The sequence below is a fragment of the Drosophila simulans genome, chromosome X (genome assembly GCF_016746395.2).
Source record: "Drosophila simulans strain w501 chromosome X, Prin_Dsim_3.1, whole genome shotgun sequence".
In the NCBI taxonomy this organism is placed as follows: domain Eukaryota; kingdom Metazoa; phylum Arthropoda; class Insecta; order Diptera; family Drosophilidae; genus Drosophila; species Drosophila simulans.
Genome location: NC_052525.2, coordinates 1,011,784 through 1,031,044, shown reverse-complemented (window position 1 = coordinate 1,031,044; position 19,261 = coordinate 1,011,784). Strand labels below are relative to the sequence as shown.

Here is a 19,261-nt window from a genome sequence, read left to right as displayed (position 1 = left end):
CAGCAGGACAATCCACCTGAAATGCAAGAGACTCTTGCAAGTCCAATGACTCGGCAGACTTTGCACTTTAAGCGGAATCTTTAGCACCTTTTAAATTAATCTTTAAACAAACCTATTAACACTAGATTTGATTTGATGAATTCTTAAATTTCCCCCATTTGCTGTATTCTCACAGTGTTTACATTGCGGGCAGTCGGTGGTTGGTCGTGGCAGCTCTTCACTTGGTGGTTGGCTTCATGGTCACTGATTCAGTGCATAATAATTAACAAGGAGCCCAGACAAATGGAGAAAAGTGTTCGCTGATTTATGATGATTTTACCTAGAGAGCAGCAGCATTTGCCGTTGCCGAAAACCAACAGCGCTGATTTCAATTTCGTTAAAGAGATCCGGACTTGGAGAACTGGGAGTACGCCCTGGCATAACTTGCCAATTGGCATTTCATTGATTTCCCTTACGTGCTGGCCGGGGATTTCTTTATTGCGGGCTATGGCGCTGCCCCACAGGGCGTATGATTTATATTTTAATATTCTGCATGAGAAGCGAAAAACGAAACTGAAACTGAAACTGAAAATGAAACAATTGCCACACTTAACACTAACGATAATAGCCGTAATAATAAAAGCGAAACAACTTTGCAGCGGCTAAAGCAAAGCAAAACAAAGCTGGCAAAGCGTTTCGGCTCCTCCACATTTGTGCAGATCAACAACCTTGTCAGCAGTCGAGTGCGATTGCCATAGGTACATAGATATACATATAGCCATGGCTATCCATGCCCCGTTATGCGGCCAAAAACTGCAGAAACTACCAAATCCACTGCCAGCTGCCAGCTTGCAAAGAAACAGCTGTGGCAGCCGCACCAGATGAACACTAGTCTCAGTTCCAATTGATTTGCCAAGGATTGGGTTTTTTATTCAATTTCATCTACTTCAATCAAAGATTTAACTGCGGCATCTAATGTCTCGTAAATGTATTTAAGTTCTAGACATCTTCATACTCCGATCAGCCTTTATTTATTTCTTTAACTTTTCCATTGCCTTTGCTGCACTGTGGCAGCTGCAACGCTTCGACAATGCTGAAAAATGTTATGTTTGTGGATCGGAGTTTTATATCTTTCATCTCCCACCTTGCCACACATTGTAAAGCTATTAGTTGTTTATAGCCGGAGCTGGTGTTTTCTTTTAAGGTGATCGGTTAGATCTGAAAACTGACCTCTTCTGCGGCTACAAAACGCAACGTTCTGGCCAGAGAGATCACAAATGACCTTACACGGCAACTAAAGTGACAGAAACCTGTTTAGGCTCGACTTAATCTACTGCACCAGTGATCTAATGTAATATGCTACGATTTGCCGCCCCAACAAATCCAGTACTTTCACGTGGCGGTCTCTTTCTTTTTGCCACATCCATCTTGCCACATGGATGTTTACGTAAAGATTCGAGATACTACTGCCAAACAATTAGCATAATCAGCTGCCGCAATGGCTGGTAAATTGTGCCAATTTCTATAATTTTGAAATGCGGCAGCGCCTGTCGACTACTTTCCATTCAAATTAAAAAGCGGTCGGCAGCTTCCGCACTCACTGGCAGATTCGCATTTCCATTCGCCACTCGCATTTGCATTTGCATTCCCACTGCCGTTCGCAGTGGAATGGATCTTCCTCCTCCCATCGGGATGGTCATTTCGCACGGGGAATTCAGAAGTGCGCCGTCGATCACATTGTTTTGTTTGAACCTCTGGGAAGTCTTCCAATTTGCTTTCAAAGTAAGGCCATTCAGGTAATCAGGGTCTCTTCCCTGTCCGGAATCTTATCAATCATCCAGTACTTCCATTCGCTTTGCAGAAAAAGTGAAAAGCACTTGCTTAAAGATCTGAATAAACGACAATGGATCCATAAAACGTCAGCTTCACCAGAAACCATTCCACAACAAGCAGCCACAGTGTAGCACAGATCATATAAACTTATTTTGTGTGATACTGTGCATTTGAGGTAAAGTCACACACCTAGAACTCTTGCCATGCTAACTACTTGATAGCGAATAGTCAACTCTTTGGAAAGGCGAAGGCCCACATCCTCGCAAATTTTCTCCGGGATTTTCCCCGCATTTTCCAAATGCGTGCCTGCCATCAATTCGGTGTATTTAATTTATCAAAAGTTTGCTGTAACACTCGTGGCAAAATCGTTCAGCTCTTAGTACTTCGGTTACGCGGGATTTGATGATATTTTTATGGCTTTGCTGCGTGACTTCCGTGAATTGGCCAAATATTCGAATAAAATGGAAAGACTGAGTTATTTGGTTTTCAAATTAATTTCTTTTCGGTTTAATCATACAAAAATACATGTACATAATATAGGTAAATCAAGAAGCACATTAAGACTAAATATTGCACACATGATCAGCAGCACATTTTCTTGGTTAACAATATAAACAACATAAAAAAAACGTCGTACGAAATAATGAAAAGCGAATGTGTCCCGGCGGCACCTCTTCACTAAGAAAAGAAAACTATGCCTATCTTTAGGCGCCCTCTTTTCCGGCCAAAAGTATGCATTGGCTGTGTAGCTTAGGGATTGCGGGTAGGTGTTGGATGAGATTTGGAGCTGGAGGATCACCCCGGGATCGTTCTGCTCCTCTAGCTTGGAATAAATACTAATGAGTGGATATCAGGCACAAGAAGCAACCACAAACTGTGTGTTAACAATACGAGTGAACGTGGGCATGGCACTCACTGGAATTTTACTGTCTTGCTGGACTTGATCCCCATATTCTTAATGTACGGATGTTTGAATTTGTTTTAAAGATGGCTTGTCTGGATATATACATAAAAAACGTGCGTAAGCGATTTCAAATATTCTAGAATTCTAAGGCATCCGAAATAACCTTTGATAAAATCGTTTGAAGATTGCCAAGTTCGAAAATTGGTTTAGTTCATCCAGGCAGAGACAGTGCGTTCTGTCAAATGAGTTTCCATGCCTTCGAACATCTGAAGATCTGAACATGTATCCAGACATCAGCCCTCGAGCAGCTGTGTCGTCTTGTATTCGACAGCCGAACCCATTTCAGCGCCCAGTTTCTCCCTCACATACTCCCTGATCTGTTGGAGTCCCTTGTCGCCCGAACTGGGCCCCACGTCCCCATCCGCGGGTTCCGGCTTGGCCGCCCTTTTGCCCTGGCGCATCTTGATCGCATGGGCGTGGTAGTTGAAGGGGCGCTCGCCCTCCGACTGCTGCTGGTGCTCCTCGATGTTGGTGGACTGCTGTTGCTGTTGCTGCTGCTGCTGGTAGGGGTACGGATTGAAAATGACCTTGGTGTGGGTGGGTCGTGGGTTGTTTTCCGTTATGGGCAGGCTGTGGTCCGCTTCCGGTTCCTGTTCAGGACCACCTGAAGGACCCGTCGGTGGATCAGATTCTGGAACGTATATTGGCTGATGCTGCTGCTGCTGAAGATGATGATGGTGCTGCTGATGATGGTGCTGCTGTGGTTGCTGTGGCTCCGGTTCCGGTTCAGGTTGGGCCATTGCTATCAGATAGAGCTGAGGCTGCTGCTGCAAATGGGATTGCGGCTGTGCGTAGTAGAACTGTGTGGGCTGCTGGTAGTCCATGGGCGCGTAGTATTGTTGCGGCTCATATTGTTGCTGCTGCAGCTGTTGCTGGTGGCGACCCTTGTAGCTCTGGTAGACATCATCGATGGGTGCGTACTGGACGGGTGCCGGCGTGGGTGCCAGTTGGTGGGCGTAGCTCACTTCCTGGTGGTAGGTGGCCGGTTCTTGTGGTCCATATTGCTGCGAAGGTTCCACATGCTGATGCTGCTGTTGTTGTTGCTGCTGATCGGCCTCCTGGAGCAAGCTGAGGTACTGGGCCGCTCTGATCTCGAGATACTGCTGGAGAAGGGTCTGCAAATGGGCGGCGTACTTGGCGGGTCCAGGAATACGCAAGACAATGACAGGCTCCTGATAACCCCCGTGGCCACTGGAACCACCTGCACCACTGGGACTTTCCACTTCATCCTGGGGCAGATCAATCTGCGGCTGCTCGGGAGCAGTGTGCTGCGGTTGGGTTTCATAGCTGGTCTGGGGCTTAAGCTCGTATGAGTATGAAGGCTCAATGGTCACGCTGGTCACTTGCTCGTGATTGTGATGATGGTGCATTGCCGGCTGGTGTGGCTCCTCCTCCTCCTCCTCCGGATGTGGCTGTGGAAGGGCAAAGCCCGAGGGAATATCATGCTGTGAGTATGGATAGAACATGAACTTGGGCGGCGTGTAATCATAGCCAGGATGCGAGTAGCCGTATCTGTTTGGATATAGAAGTTAGATGGGTTAATATCTAGTCAGTTATAATGCTGTCATCCATGGTCTCACCCCAAATCCCCCTCGATGGTCCTCTTGCTGTTCTTGCCGCCGCTACTCGTGGAATTATCCCTCTCCACCTTGATCTTGATCTTGTCTCCGTGCAGCTTGAACTGCTTGTCCAGCTCCTTAATGAATTCCAGGTCATCCGCCGGCAGATTGCCAAATGTCTCGGTTAAGGCCGGTGCTTTCGTGGTGCTCTTGGTTGCCAATGTGCCGATCTTCACGCGTGGCTTACTGGGCTTCAAAGTGGTTGCTCTGCTGATGGAAATCGGAACTGTGGTCGGCGTTTTTGTTGGTCGCTTCTTCAGGGTGGTAACCTTTTTGGGAAATCCATTGCCCTTTGAGCCACTCGCCTCTGACTGGCTCAAGCTGCTGGCCAAGCACACTATAGCACTAAGAGTGCCCTGTGAAATATAGTAAAGGTTAAATGTTTATCAATTTTATAGGACACTTATAAATTAAACTTAAGTTAGGAGTTGAAGCTTGCGAATTTGAAGCAAGAATTCGTAACTATTCAAAAATGTTCCAAAGCTGGAAAGGCATTAGATTCGTTGTCGGAATCAACTCAAATCAAATTGTGAAAATTGTTGGTTTTGTTTTGGCCCAATCTTGGTTCGGGCTCAAGGTAAGAGGCAAAGACAATAAAGGGTGACAAAGGGGGAGTTGGAGACAAAAGCTGCGGTCCATCTATCGCTCTCAATATCGATCGTTAAGCCAATCGATGCACAACACACGCTGAGAAGAGGTTTCACATTTGACATTTCATCATGCGAATTGGTGTTGTAATTGAATCTCGTTGTCTTTGAGTTCGTGTCTTGAGTCTTTTCATTTTAGCGCTTGTCCGCAGTTCGTGCCTTCAGTCATTTGATTCGCAAATGGTGGTAGATAACACTAATGGTTCGGTTTTCATCGATCAAATGATGATTATCTGGGTGACGATTATGGGTTACGGTCGCTAACTGTTACTGATACATGCGAATTATGGGTTATTAGCGCGAAAATGTTTTATTTAATCCAGTTTAGGCTAGGTACTTGTCATTACTGATCATTACTCTTTAATTTTATATTTCCGATTCAAATCGAATTAGCCCTGAAAGTAGCAACACAGTTTACAGACTTTGCATGCCATAATTGCAGCAAGCGCCTCTCCCATTTTTCCATGTGCAGCAATAATTTCGTACTTCGTTTGGTTAGTTAAGTTTTAATTGCACTTTGTGACTCGATTATCCAGTGAGTGAGTAAGTAAGTGATTGAGTGAGTGTGTGTGTTATGTTACCCGAAACTAGGACAGTGTGTCAAGTCATTTTAATAGTCGTTGTCGTCTCTTTACTGCTGGTTGCTTATGTAGCAGTTGTTATTTAGCCTAGCCGTTAAGCAGGAAGAGTTTTTTTGGCACACTCGCCTTGCCACAAGACAGCCGCAACAGCGAATAGCTGCGGATTTTTGTCAAATGCTAGCATGAGCTGTGGGACCCGAAGAGCAAACCGCTTTTATGTAACCTCCAGCGCTCATACAGAAGGAGCAGAGCAGCAACTAGTTAGATCTGTCTTCGCATTGATTTATCTTTACCAATTATTTTCTGTAATAATTTAATTTAATTGCATCAAGTCCCGAAGTCGCCTTGCCTTTCACTTGCCGCACAAAGAATCGAACCGAGTGGCCGGGTTGGTGGGCGATTTTGCGCCAGAGATGAGATTCCCATTCCCGCATTGCAAATTACGAGCTACAAACAACAGCAAGTCGGGGCAAACGATCGTCACGCAACGCGTGCAAATTAGTCGGACTTGGATTTTTGCCCAGTTTGTGTGCTGCGGTGTGTTGGTTATTGTTTCACTTTCGTTGTTGCATCACCCGCAGCAGCAGCCGCACACCAGCTGCTGCAACATCAAAGCCAAGCACAACAATAAAATGTAAATTAGACGTCTACAGATTATCCTGCCAGTGGCTGAGTGGCGCCTTCTCCCCCATCGGATGGGGCGTAATAACTTTATGTAACCACACGAGTGGCGACTCCAGAAAACGAGTCTTTCCAGCACTGCGAAGGAAAAGACTACATCCAAAAATGTGGATAGACTAACAATATGTACGAATAATAATGAAATTCGTTTGAAATTCTTTGTTGACATAGTTGAAAAGTGCCTCGACATTTAGGTACTTTAGTAAGTACTTTAGTTGTCACAAGTAATACATATTGTGCAAAATTCAATGTGAAGACACTTTACCACCTACCACCTCCTAATTTCGTTCAGTGTGCACATTTGCGTAAACGGATCTCTGCTGGCCACTTGGGCAATCGCCTGAGTTGTGATTCTACCGTCTTAGCGTCCAATTAGTGGACGATTGACGCAACTCAACCCCACACTCCTCCATCGTGCTGCTTGATAGATGGATCTGGACACGGACTGGCAAAGTGGGCAAGGGCAGGGTCAGATAGCCGAGAGGCCGAAGGGCAGGAGTCAGTGGAGCGAGTGAAGAGGTCAAGATTATCGAGATACGGTGTCTAGCGGGAGTTGGGAGTTCATTGCATCGTACACCTGGTCGAGTTGGTTGAACTGCAACCACTTTCTAAGCCGGCTTGGCCAGCACTGCACCACTTGAATGCAAATTAATTTGTCAGCCGACGACTAGTTTTTATCCCGCACAAATTGCACAATTCGATTGGTGGGTGGGTCTAGTTTCCGGGTTTTCCAAAGGAGATTGTATAATCTTACTCCTACCAATATTACTCTTACCAATATTAACGCTAATCTCATGGCGATTCCAGGTATCAATGCTCATGCACAGCGACTTTTTCACAAAATTCGATTTTGATTTTGACGTTATATGTTATATGTAATATTATATGCACTTTTCAATACATTTGTGTCTTCGAGAACCACAAAAACAAAAAATACCAAGGGTACACGGCCGGGCTGGTTGGTTTGGGTTATGTTGGTTATAGTGTCTATACGGATTTGGTTTTGATTTTCGTCTCAGATTCGTAGTCGGAATCGGAATCGGAGCTGTGCTAGCGTTCAAAAGTCGCGCCTCTTACTGCGGATGGCGCTGGCGATGCTCGCGGTTTTTATATCGCAAGCACAGCATAACAACTTGGTCTTCGGGTTGCATCAAGCTGGAATATCGGCTTCGGAGTTGGAGTTGAAGTTGAATTTTTAAAGCTGAAGCTAAAGCTGAAGCCAAAGCCAAAGGCGAAGGCGAAGGCGTATTGTGGACCGGGGATCGGGAAAAGAAGACCGAAGTTCACCACCAATGACACCGCACGTAGCTGTGTGTGACTGAAGGTGTAGGTTGCCTGGGATTGCCGCAACTGTAAACAAAGTGCTGGAGTACTTTAGATGCTGGTCAGATACAGAGAGATGAAATGCGGAGAAAATAAGTTACGGAATTGGGAAGATGTAGTTGGAGGCACTGGAATACTAGTAGGGGAGATGTTACAGATGATGTGCCCGTTTAAATATTCCTGCCCACTTTGTTCATTGAATAGTTTCCATTGCCATCTAGGCGTAGAGCTTCCCGTGCTGAGAATCATAGCTGATCGACCTTGATTCGCCATGGGAGAGCAATCTTTCACAAAGGGCCATATATGTATATATATACTCGTTTAGCAGCTAACCAGATATGGAGGGAACTGGGAAACCTTTCCAATTTCTTTGGGGACAAAACGGCGGCGCTTTTGTCTTGGCTTTTCCAGTTCAAGTTCAAAGCCATAAAAATATTGGCGTAACTTTGGCTTGTGACAAAGGCCTGGACTTAAAAGTCCGATTCCGGGGCCTTTCATTTCGAGTGAATACGTTTTGGGTTCATTATTATTATTATTATTTCTGTATTTCGCTGGCCCGCATAAAGCCACAAACCAATCGAAACAGAAACAGAAACTAAAATTTGCATGAAAACAATTGCAGAGCATCCCATCCAGATGGGAAAAAAAAGAGAGTGCCGGAGGTCCGCGAGTAGTGGCACTTTAATTGGCGCATTAAGTTGTTTTCGCTTGGGTTTGGCCTGGGATTTGGAGTGGCTTTTGGCTTTTGGCTTTGCCCAGCGCCAAAGGAGAAATGGCATAACAAGAGTGGCGTTTGTGTATGGATCGTCGCTGTGGGATTTGGTAATCCATTTTGTCAAAAGACACAAGACACGACACTAAGCGGACCGAGATAACGATAAAAGGCAGCAGATAACTGAACACTGCAAGCTAAAACCCAAAAACATCATTCGCAATCACGAGGCGGCACTGTCGAAAGTGTTTTTGCCGCCTGGTGGTACCCTTGGGTTCGGAGTTTCGGGCGTTTCAGGGTCGTCGACAATCTCCGAAAGTGACATGGTGAACTAACTCGTAGGACTTCCGCTGCGTTGAAGAAAGAATCGAAACATGTTTGTCCATTTAGCTTGAAATAGTTGATGTTCAATCGCTTGGACTCTCCTCTTTTAGGGTATCGCCTTGTCGGCTTAGTTGTCGATTAAGTTTCCATTGATGGGTGCGCTTCGATAAGGAGAATACGCAATTGAAATGCTGGTCAGCCCACCAGCCCGCCAGTTCGATGCTCTTTTGTGCTCGGGCACTCCGATCCACTCGATTCCGCCCAATTCCGATGCCAACAATGACCGGAGCGAATTGAAGCCGCGGCTAAGAAAACATTGCCAAACCAAGCGGCCGAACCTCAACCTTAGCTCGATTTCAACAATCCAACTAGCCATGGCTCATTGTTCAGAGGTGCAACAATGTCACTTAGTCAGCCGTCATAATGCGGCATTATGATTATTTATTGTGCCAAGCAAGTTCCATGATGATGAAGAGGCCTACGGATCGCATCGCACACAAAGCCAAGATCGAGAAGGCTGACCGTGGGCATCGTCCACAAAGCGCGACCCTTTCTTTATCAATTCGAATGCGTATTTACGATCGAGCCTACGATTTATTTTGGCTCGATCAACTGGAGCATGATGTGACCCCACGAGAAGGTCACTGGCTTCGTCTCAATGCAGTTCTCATTATGTGACAGAAACATCGAGATTTCATATGCTATTTCTCTCAGTGTGATCTTCGTCATCACCGGAATGAACGGCAGCCAGGAAATACCCTTTAAAGCAGGGCAGGGCTGCCCGTCAGCGGCATCATCATCATTATCATCCTTATTTTCCGTCTGTCGTCTGCATATTTAATGGGTGACAAACAATGCAGCAATTTTGTGCTTCATTAACAGCCATGAGATGGCCAAAAGAAGCGCAACACAGCGAAACAAAACGAAACGAAACTAAAAAAAAGGCAACGCAAACAACTGCCACAACTCGAAAATCGCAAGTTGCAACTGCAGCATCTTCGCTTCCTACTTGCATAAATCTCCACCTGTCCGTCTTTCAGTCTCGTGTCTTCTGTCTGCTGTCTCGTGGATTTCGAAGCCGCATCTCTGCATCTCTGCATCTCAGCATCTCTGCACACTGCCACACAAATCATAATTTTGTGGCCACTCCGAGTGGCATCGCACCGTAATTGTTTGTTATTGCTGGCTGTTTGGTTTATGGCCGCGATTACGTGAGCAAAACCTCTGGGGGAGAGTCCAAGGAATCGAATCGGTGGCTTTGGAGCTCAACTGGCTCATTGACAAAGTCACATATTGCACATTTGATGCGATTGGCTTCGCTTTTGGCCCGCGATGGCCCGGCCCGGCCTGGCCTGGCTTAAATGGCGAGCTGAAGAGTTCCAGAGCTGGGGATGCGGCTTGTTGCCCATGTGTATGCTGTTATGTGATCAGCGATCAACTTGATGACTTTAGGAGAAAACTAATTTCATCACGAGACTCACCTCTGAGGGTAATCGGTTCTATATGCATAAACGTTCGAACCCGTAAAGAAACCGAAAGGCCCCATCATAACCCTGGCAAACAAAATACCATCTTATTTCTGCAGCAATAAATATTCGTATTTGTAGGTAAATTAAGAAACAAAAAATTAAATCGTACGCTAAGCTCGAACTCGAACTCTATGGTTCGGGTAAGGTTTCCTTGAGTTTGCCGGGCTGTCTCAGCGATTTTTTCACGATTCTCGACCGGTCCTCCTGGGAATCTCGCTTGTAGAGCCTCAAGTGCGCCGGAGCGGGATATGCGAGCGTTTGGCGTGCGATGGGAGTGAATCCTTGCTGCGGCTGGTGCTGTCTAATCAGGCGCAGTACCTCCCAGCTGGGAATGTACGAGTCGATCAGTGATTTCGAGGAGCGTCCAGCGAACAAATCGGGCGTGGGATCCAGCTGCGATGGCCGGAATGGCCTACTCCGCTCCGAACCCGGTCTCCTAGTGGTGAAGCTCACAAAGCTGGGGGGATACGGCAGCGGAACCCGTGGCCCATTCGCGTAGTGCCGCTGGGGGGGCTGAGCGGGAGCGTAGGCGAACTGCTTGGACTGCTGGACCAGCAGTGGCTGAACCGGCAGCTTGTGGCTGGCAGCTCGGTTGCCCTGGCCGGTAAATCCGTATATGAACGGCGCTCGGGCATGGGGTGTCGGAAGGGGGCGTGGCACTGGAAGGGGCAGGGCATTACTGGTTACATATGGAATGGGGCGCAACCCCAGTTCCAAGTCGTAGGGAACTATGGGTTTGGCAAATCGAGTGGCAGAGGAGGCCACTGTCGTCGTCGCTGCCGAGGGCGTGGGAGTGGGCGTGGCAGCTGTGGGACCACTGGAAGAAACGAAGAGAAGCTGATTAGCGAACGGATTAAGTCCTTTAAATTACAGCAATCGTTTGCTTCATTTGTCGGAAGCTAATGCGGCTGTAAGTGAAATGCTGCCATTTCAACACTTTTAGCCACTAACTAACTAATTTGGCCATCCGAAGTTGGCTGAAAGCGATCATTGGGCCCAAAATAACGGCTCCTTTCCGTCGCCATTACGATTAGCATTTCTATTGCCAATTTGCAATCTTCTCAAGCGGCAATTTACGTGTCAATCAAGAGCCTGATTGAGGTCTAGTTGCCTCAATCAGTTGGCCATTAAAGGGGCAACCATCCTGACCATCGGTCGGGTGTTAAGTGAACATTGTTATTGGCTGCAGTCTACGGCTTTTATTTATGAATATAACTTTGAAGACACGTCTCAATTCTTGAGCGTAGATTGTCGATGTTTACGAAATAAATTCTCGTACTATTCATTGCAATTGGAAAATTCAAATTTACAGCATTCCAAGGTTAACTAAATGGTTCTCTCCGCATCTTTCTTAAATGTGTTTTTCTCTTGTAATAATCGTTTCCTATTTATCCGATTCTGTCTTATGCTATTTATTTTTCGTAACAATTTCCAATCCCTAATTTGAACTTCAAAGCTTAGAGCTTTTCGTTTGGGAACTCGTTTTGGTCTCAGCTAAAACTTGGGCTTTTCCTTACCCAGTTTTAGGCCCAAAAAAGTTGTTTAAGCTTGGAAAGCTCGCTTGTAGCCAATACTCACACATAGAGCACACCTGGCAGGTGGACAGGAAAGGCGTAGCCCGAACTCAGCTGCTGATGCTGCTGCTGCAGCTGACGCAGCTCCTCCAGTCGCCGATTACGCTCGAGATCCCGCTCGCGCTCCCGATCCCGTTGGGCAGCCTCCTGAATGTAGCTGGGCGGCAGACTGGCGGCCACATCCGGGTGCCATTCGTAGTGATTGGGCAAGAGTGGCGGCCGATTGAGGTCCAACTGCTGCAGGTGGTCCCGTTCCAAGTCGTCTAGGCGGAGTGGCAGTGGCGAAGTGTCGTCGTCGTAGCCAGAAGGTGGCAGGATGCCGTGGACATCGTTAATCAAAACGATGAATAGAAGAATCAGGTGGTGCAACACCTGCTGAAAGTAGGAGAAATACAAGAGGGGCAAACATTAGAAGGGCCCATATCAACAACATTATATCACAATCAATTATCAGCAAGTGTATTCGTGTGTCTTTTGCAATTTTGACTTCGGTGAAAGGTTTAGTTTTGGCGCCTTTCTCTAAACTGCGAACGGACGGGCACGCCCACCAGCGCCTATTGATGCGTTTAATTGCGTTCGACCACTTTTAATTTAGCTCGAAATTGCAAAAGGGCGGGTAGGGGATTTCCCAGTGCTTTTCTTTGTTTCTCGCAGCCTTGTTCGCATTCAAGAGGAACGGTCGGTCGGCCGATCAGCGGAATGTGGTCCAAGACAAATCGCGGTGTGAAATCTGGGCAGGCCAAGCCCCAGCGGTGGGTGTAACATCCCCTTTAGCCAATGTAGCCACTGTAGCCACTTCTTCACTTCGATTTGCACCTGCTGGCGAAGGCCGCACCACTGATAAGCCACTTGCAGAGCGGCCTTTCTAAACCGAAATCTGTAAATCGAAACTGCCAGCTCTGGCCAAGCAACTTACGACCATTTGTCACGCGATGAAGAAGCATTCCAGTTGATGTGGAAATACTTGCCGCTAAATGCTGCGCACTCTGCAAAACTAGTCGTAGTCACTAAGTCACATGCGTGGCCCAGTTTTAGCGGTCTTTGAAATTATTTTGGGTATTTTGGCGGCCCCGGGTCCGGCTAATGATCCCAACCAGGTCAGATGACATAAGACGCGAGATGCAAATGCAGCTTGATTGATGGCCTGAAGAAGCTAATGAAGTGCGCATCGTTAACACGCGTAATTTGCGCCCATCTTCCATGGAAACATGGACAAAAAGCGACCACACATAGTGTAAACAGGGGTGCAGAAAAAATCAAAGGAAAAATAAAATGAAAAAACCGAGCTGACGAGCATACGAAAAACTTAAGACACAAACTAGGCACAGGGCCAGCGAATGAATAAACTTCGATTAGGTCGGCTGATTGTTGCTTGCAGTTCAAGTCTATCGGGGGGAAGGGCAATGTCAAATGTTTCAATAGCTAAAGAAGCTTAGACTTTTGTTCGCTTCAAATCCTGCTTCAATGCCCTTTCAACTTGGTTTTCTCAATGCAAATGAACTTGACTCTCCCCTTTTTATGTACATATCTATTAATATGTCGCTTTTTATCCGGCCGACTACCTCACCCAACTTTCCACTCTTTTGTCCGACCCAATAATAATACCCTGGTGACATATCATACCATTAATCAATTCGCGGACCATGAAATTGTCTCAGCTGGGCTCATTAGAGATATTTTGTTTTCGAACAACTCAATCAACCGTTCTCCCTTTTTCGCTGTCTAAATATGAACTCGAGTAAAAGTGGACGTATATACATTTTTGCGTTTCCTTCTCACCACTGCTAATCTATTTTTCTGGCACTATGTGGTTAGTTTTCCAAATAGTTAATCCTCTCTGCAGCTAATATTTGATATTTGCTAGCTGCCTATAAATCATATTCTGTATACAATGCGCACAATAGAAATGTTCCTATCTTCTTTATGTTATGGTACTATTGGCTCTGACCGTACTATGAATGTATGTATCTGCACGCTACTGATGTATCTTTTTGAGATACTATTCCTTTCGAGTCGGCCGAAAACGCACCATGATTACAGAATTCCGTTTATGGTCTCCTCCGATAATAACTTGTGGCAATGTTGATGATGGGGCTGCTTGACCGCCTTGATCCGGCTAAATGACGATGATCACTCCTTGGAGGGAACCAGCACAGACAACATTCACCAGTTCGCACGTAACACACTCAGGTGCACCAAAAAAAAAAACAAAGTTAGCACTAAACTAAACTCGAGCCATGTCCAACAGTCAAAACTGAAAATGAAGTCGACAAATGGGAAGTGAAACCAAAAACTAAAACCGAACCGAGCGGGAGACGAGCGCTGAGGCGACTGCAATGGCGCGAAGCTCTGACACGGCGTTTTATAGTAGTGGCGTCTAATTCTCTCTGGTCTCGGGCCTCGGATCTTGAAACTCAAAACTCCAAACCGAATCTCGAGTATCGGAACCAAATGGGCCGCATTTGTTGGCCAGCTAGAGATGCAGATGAGCGAAGGATGGAAAGATGAATAGATTGGATGGGGAGCACAAAGGCGGATTGGATCCGTTTAGAGCTGCGGCAATTAATTGAAAAGGAAAGTAAATAGCTGCAAGCTCGGCAACTCAAATTGAAATCATTTCAAACTCAATCAGCGGCAACAAAGCGAGCACCGCCCAGCAACAACAAAGGCTAATTTACGCGTTTTAAAGTGTTATAACAACGTCGGACAAGTGAAGCGCGCACCCCTTCGAAACAGCTATACAGCTATGTAAGTCATCTACATACATCTGGAGGAAAATACGACCATTAATCGAGTTCGAGCCGCGGACTCAAACTCAAAGTCAGACCATCGATAACCGCTCATTTCCGCAGCCAAAACTTTGTGGCAAGTGGCCATCCGACCCATCCAAATCCCATTACAAGGGATTCACCGCCACGGGGCGTCCTCCACATTATCGAGAGCATATCATCTCGTCATCGTCGATGCATCGACGACATGTGGAATGGTCGGTGATTGAAAGTGAATTGTGGCACTCAGTGCGCAGTGGAATGCCTCTCAAATTGCGTTAAGTACCCTAACTGAAAAGGGTCGTCCGATGAGTATAACGCGTTTTAGGAATAACCTAATAAGAATTCCTCGCGTTCTATCAAAGTCGATCTATTCTATTCAGTCGAATGGTTTGCATGGTGCAAATTCTTCTGAATACTTTATTTCTATTTAATTTGTTATCGTAGAAGCGTTACATAGAAATCTCGCAAACCAGAAGTGTATGCCATTGTCGATGTTTCGCCGGGGGCAGGCCTTTGGTCATTTGCGCCACTTAATGCGGCAAGTGAAAGATGCTTTGGCCTGAGCGCCCCTTTACTTACTCCGCGACTGGGAATAGAGGCAATGATGGCCCAATTTCGATTTGAGCCAGTTAATTCCAAATAAATTTGTCAAATTGTGACAATTAGGAGTAGACAGACGAAATGGCTGGCAGCACTGACGCAACTCCAAGGTTTTGTGGCACGGCACACACGCTCCAACCAAACCATACTAGCCGTCTCTGTTCCGGTCGGGCGCGAAATAGTGTGTTTTGGTCACTTTCACGCAAATGAAAGAGAAACAAAAACAATGGCCTGCATTCTGCACAAGACCAAGACGACCTTCCAGCCTAAAAGGTGGAGGAGCACTCCTCCATTCGAGGCGTGTGTTTGTTTGCTCACTGTCCCCTGTTTGGCGCTGTGCAAATAAACAGTCTAGATACGGTAACGTCTGGATTTTATTTGGGTTTATTTGGGTTTCGTTAGGTTGGTTGGTTGGGTCATCTTAGCACGGCGGTGTTTGGGTTGGTGTGAAAACGAAACGAAAGGCTGAAGCCCGCTGAAGAACGACACCAGTGACTCAGATAAAAGGGAGTTATGTAAATTGAATGGAAAGCAAACAGTTTTGCCATATGTGCTATATACTGCCCAAGCTTTTCCCATTATATTAATCGCGGCTCTTGAATTATGGGAAAACTAATGTCTATACTCACAAGATGCCCATCCTACCATCTTGTGAGTATAGACATTAGTTGTACTCGTATCGTATTGTGTAACATTTCAAGGTGGAAAGGCTTAGATTGAATTGAGTAGGATCTAGACTTGCATAAAATAATCACAGGCTCACTCTACATACATACATATAAGGCTTTATTCTGGAAGAGGCAAAGAGGCTCAAACGTTGCGAGACTTTGGCGGTAGCTTACATCCTAAGACCTGGTCCTCAGGTACACATGTGGACCATTGGCGGAGGCGTCATGGCCTCCAGGCAGTCCCATCGAGGCGGCTGGCAAGTACTCGTTGAGATTAAGCGAGAACGAGGGCGGGAAGTGTTTGTCCTTGGCCTCGCGATTGATCCGATAGGTATTGCGGAAGGCGGCGGCTGGATTGATGGACCCACTGGCGTAACCCTGGAGAGCTGCGTAATTGGGCGGTAGAGCACTCAAAACAGTGGCCGTTCGACCTCCGAAGTCAGGCTGTGCGCCGGCGGAGATTGCTGGTGGAGATCCGGCGGCCGCTGCGGCAGCCGAGAGGTACGGCGAGATGGGCACTATGATCGGTCGGGTGGGAATCAGCTGAAGGTACTGAACCGAGTTTCCGGATCCATCCTGGATTGTCTGGGCCGGAAGATACTGCATGAGCATGGGAGTCGATGGTAAACTGGCCACACTTGGTGTTCCCGCCGTTTGCATGGGCGTGAAGTTGGTCTCCATCTCGGGCATCTTGTACGAGGGCTTGAATGCCGGATCCGTCTGTGATAGAATCTGGCCTTGAAGCTGATTTTGGGCTTGAGCCTGGTTCTGGGCCATGTCGTAGCCACTGGCGTAGGCACTCAGCGAGTTCAGGTGGGCCTCCTGTTGTTGTTGCTGCTGCTGCTGCTGCTGTTGCACCTGTGCCAGGCTATTTGGGGACTTGGAACCCTTACTAGCTATTTCCGGACTCGAAACGGGGGAACCCTGAAGTAGGGGCATCACCAGGAGCTGCAGCAGGAACAGGTGGCAATGGATGTGAATGTGTCGGTGGCACAGCATCTACACGTAGCGAATAGGAGAAAAGTTAAGGGGTCGTGTTCATGAAATATATTTGCGATAACTTATTTTACTTGTTAACCCAAAGGATATAATAAAATAACATTTTGCTGCTTATACCCAAACCTGATTTTAAGGACGGCAAGTGCATCCGAAATATAAACATTTTATCGTAAGCCGCACTTCTAACTGAACTATATCTGCTTAGCAGTTTAGTTAATTCTGCAACACGAAGGACAAATTTTTTTTGGAGCACCTTTCGATTTTATTATAAGCACAGAAAAAAAAGTATGCGTATTTCACCTCGCTGAATTTTTCCTGCGATTTGAGTTTGAATGCTGCCTGGGAGCGTGGAAAACACTTGCACTTTTCCTGGCGAGCGACGCGCTTTGATTAACACGGCTGCATTGCCAGCCAGGCTTTTATATCGCTCGACGACCCGACCAATTTCCCGCAATTGGCAACAGGCTGCGGCTGCGACTGCAGTTTTAGCCAGTGCGAAACACGGCAGCGCCAGCAAGCAACGGCATTTGGCTGGCACTGCCTTGGAAGCATTTCAGCGGCATTGTTGCGTGTGCCAGGCTCTTGCATGTTGCAAGTTGCTATTTGCTAGTTGCCGTCGTGGTGTCCATCGCTTTTGGCTACGTTTCAAGTTCAAGTTTACAGCCATCGATCGCGCATCAGAGTAATGGTTTCGTTTTCGCTTTCGATCGACTTGCTTTGCTTCACTTTGAGCCGCTGCGTTCCGTCTTCCGAATCCGAAACCGAATCGGTTGTTTGGGGGCGTGTCGCTTTTGGATCTCGGATCGGTCCTCTTCCGCATTGCATATGGGCATGGCTACGGCTAACGGGTTTGCAAATCTTTTTCGAGGGGATGACAGCCCCCAGTGGTTGGTAGTTTGGGCGGTAGTTGCCCGCTTGAAATTATCTTCATGGATTCGGCCAGAAAGTGGGCTTGCGATTTAATAAATGTGCCATTTTTTGGGTTTATTATTTTCTAAAAGAAGCTGAAGGAAACTACGCTTTGAATCGAAATTTACTATTATGGTTATTCATAATTCGATTTGTGAAGCAGCCCATTGTGTCCCACTGTGCCCATTAAAACGCTTTTAGTATAATTTGAACCATAAATTTAGCTATTGACTGAGGTAGAGTGATATGGCTGTGGAAGTGGAATGGTCACCCCTCCGTCTCAGGTGGCAAAGCTCTGTGTGCTTCCCTGGGATTGGGTCGGCATTGGAGTGCCGGGCTCGAGGCTTCCGAAGATCAGCGCGGAGCAGCGGCGATGAAGGGTGCGACGCCAGTCGAGCATCCCGCAGCGGAGCTTCTGGGGCAACGCGGTGGCCCATAGGGAAAGCCACAAAAGACAGCCGCCGATCAGGCCGGTAGTCAGGCCCAAAGTCCAGTACTCGCAAGCCAGGAAGGTTTGCTCCTCGACGGCCAAAGCCTGGAGTATGCCCACAATGGCGCACTGGCAGAGGGACTCTATGCGATGCCACAGCTTGCTAAGCGTCAGATCCAGCACCAAACAGCAGACGCCTGTCTCGAGGAGGAGCGATGCCCAGGAGGACTCATTGCCGCGAAGGTTTCGATTTCCATTCCTGAACCGCTGATCGGCGGGCAGGGCACTTGGAAACATTCTCACGCCGTGAAGAAGAGTCACCACGCAGGCGGAGAAGAGCCAGGCGCCCAAGAGAGGAGCAGCGGAGCCGGGAGATTCGCGAAAGTAGTAGTAGTACGAGATGCCCAGCACCGAGTGAAGCAACACCGCCATGATCAAAGCCATGAGTCGAGCCATCTCCAGACGTCCTCCTAAGTACACACTTCCAGTTTTACGGGAGTAAGTTCTGGTCAGGAAGCCGTCAACTGAATTATTCGACTGACTTTTAAAGCAGTAGTCACTACTTTTTCAAGCCCGAACACAAGTGATACAAAAAGCAAGTTGTAAACTCTGTTAGAGCTGTTAAAGGCTATCTATCTTTCCAATGTATAGTTTATGAATTATGATTGATAAAGCATTCTTGCGGGGCAGAATGCCCCATCGGTAATGGCATCGGTTTCCTCTTTGTGTAATCACAGTCACTGTCCGCGTCACAGTTGAAGTCACAGACACCGCGCCAATGGCAATTATCACCACAAGTCAAACAGGCTTAGATGTCAAGGCCTTGTTTTCCTCATTTCCAGTGGGCTCATTACGTGAGGCAAGTGGAAATGGGAAATGCGCTCGATAGTCGTCAGCTTACTTTCATTTTTCTTCGGCCAAAGCTCTGCGGCTCCAACTTTTGGACTTTAAAGCTTCAGCATGATCATGGAGAAACTAATAGATAAGCTTTTCCAGATCTGTTCAAGTAATATGTACACTGGTAAACCAAGATGACATATTAAATGATGATGAAGTTGGTTGGCATGGAATAAAATCTCCTAGTTACGCAAGCAATCGATTTATTAAAGCTTTAACAA

General features: G+C 46.8%; 4 protein-coding genes across 5 annotated transcripts; all 4 read right to left on the bottom strand.

Moving 5' to 3' along the window:
• Positions 1-2,290: 2,290 nt before the first annotated feature.
• Positions 2,291-7,409, bottom strand: LOC6724847 (putative mediator of RNA polymerase II transcription subunit 26). Its single transcript, XM_016173283.3, has 3 exons — positions 7,080-7,409; positions 4,357-4,751; positions 2,291-4,288 (listed from the first exon to the last, which is right to left on the bottom strand). Exons 1-3 carry the CDS (start codon positions 7,098-7,100, stop codon positions 3,010-3,012), a joined length of 1,695 nt encoding a protein of 564 aa, XP_016037630.1. The 5' UTR covers positions 7,101-7,409; the 3' UTR covers positions 2,291-3,009.
• A 2,819-nt stretch (positions 7,410-10,228) lies between these two features.
• Positions 10,229-14,666, bottom strand: LOC6739902. 2 transcript variants are annotated; one of them, XM_016180988.3, is made up of 3 exons: positions 13,796-14,666; positions 11,771-12,141; positions 10,229-11,009 (listed from the first exon to the last, which is right to left on the bottom strand). In XM_016180988.3, the coding sequence occupies exons 1-3, from the start codon at positions 13,796-13,798 to the stop codon at positions 10,322-10,324; spliced, it is 1,062 nt and encodes a 353-aa protein (XP_016037629.1). In that variant the 5' UTR covers positions 13,799-14,666; the 3' UTR covers positions 10,229-10,321. The 2 variants fall into 2 exon arrangements, with proteins under 2 accessions (XP_016037629.1, XP_016037628.1); XM_016180987.3 differs by having other exon boundaries at positions 11,771-12,138; positions 13,796-14,665.
• Positions 14,667-15,902: 1,236 nt separating this feature from the next.
• Positions 15,903-17,237, bottom strand: LOC27206856 (mediator of RNA polymerase II transcription subunit 15). Its single transcript, XM_016182642.3, has 2 exons — positions 17,105-17,237; positions 15,903-16,804 (listed from the first exon to the last, which is right to left on the bottom strand). Exon 2 carries the CDS (start codon positions 16,802-16,804, stop codon positions 15,983-15,985), a length of 822 nt encoding a protein of 273 aa, XP_016037627.1. The 5' UTR covers positions 17,105-17,237; the 3' UTR covers positions 15,903-15,982.
• A 678-nt stretch (positions 17,238-17,915) lies between these two features.
• On the bottom strand, positions 17,916-18,707 carry LOC6739901. The gene has a single exon (XM_002076754.4). It carries the CDS (start codon positions 18,597-18,599, stop codon positions 17,994-17,996), a length of 606 nt encoding a protein of 201 aa, XP_002076790.2. The 5' UTR covers positions 18,600-18,707; the 3' UTR covers positions 17,916-17,993.
• Between the last annotated feature and the right edge of the window lie 554 nt (positions 18,708-19,261).